Here is a 508-nt window from a genome sequence, read left to right as displayed (position 1 = left end):
GCCGCTCCCGGCCGCCGCAGCCTCGCCCCGCTGGGCTCCGGCGATCCTTCCGCCTCCCCCTCCCAAGTAGCTGAACTACAGGCGTGCGCTACCCGCCCGGCTCATTTTTGATTGATTGTAGAGACGCGGTCTCGCCAAGTTGCCCGGGTGGGTCTCGAACCCGTGGGCTCCGGCAATCCACTCGCCTCGACCTCCCACAGTGCTGGGATGACAGGCTGAGCCACCTTACCTGCGCTCCGGGAGGCGCTGGGAACCGCGCCCGCCTCGGCCGCGGGGAGGAGAAGCAGCGGCCTCGGCTCCTCGCCCGCGACGCGCACGCCCCTGTGCACCCGCGGTCGCCCGTGGATCCCGGGCGGGGACAGAGCCAGCGCCAGCAGGAAGAGCGCGGGCAGTGGGGCGCCTGGCTTGGCCGGCCGCATGTCCGCGCCGGGAGGAGAAGCAGCGGCTCCGAGAGGACCCCGAGGCGGGGACCGGGGGTCGGCGGCTCGGGAGAGGGGCGGCGGCCCCG

At 74.0% G+C, this 508-nt stretch overlaps 1 protein-coding gene across 1 annotated transcript in view; it reads right to left on the bottom strand.

Moving 5' to 3' along the window:
* Positions 1 to 419, bottom strand: part of ALKAL1 (ALK and LTK ligand 1) — a 21,449-nt gene extending 21,030 nt beyond the window's left edge. Inside the window, exon 1 of the mRNA XM_008074712.1 lies at positions 230 to 419. Within this exon, the coding sequence (XP_008072903.1) occupies positions 230 to 419 (190 nt within the window). The remainder of the gene's footprint in view (positions 1 to 229) is intronic.
* Between the last annotated feature and the right edge of the window lie 89 nt (positions 420 to 508).

The sequence above is a fragment of the Carlito syrichta genome, unplaced genomic scaffold (assembly GCF_000164805.1).
Source record: "Carlito syrichta isolate Samal-C Ts95f unplaced genomic scaffold, Tarsius_syrichta-2.0.1 Scaffold317106, whole genome shotgun sequence".
Taxonomy (NCBI): Eukaryota; Metazoa; Chordata; class Mammalia; order Primates; family Tarsiidae; genus Carlito; species Carlito syrichta.
The sequence above is the reverse complement of the archived record's forward strand: the minus strand, read 5'-3'. Positions and strand labels throughout refer to the sequence as shown.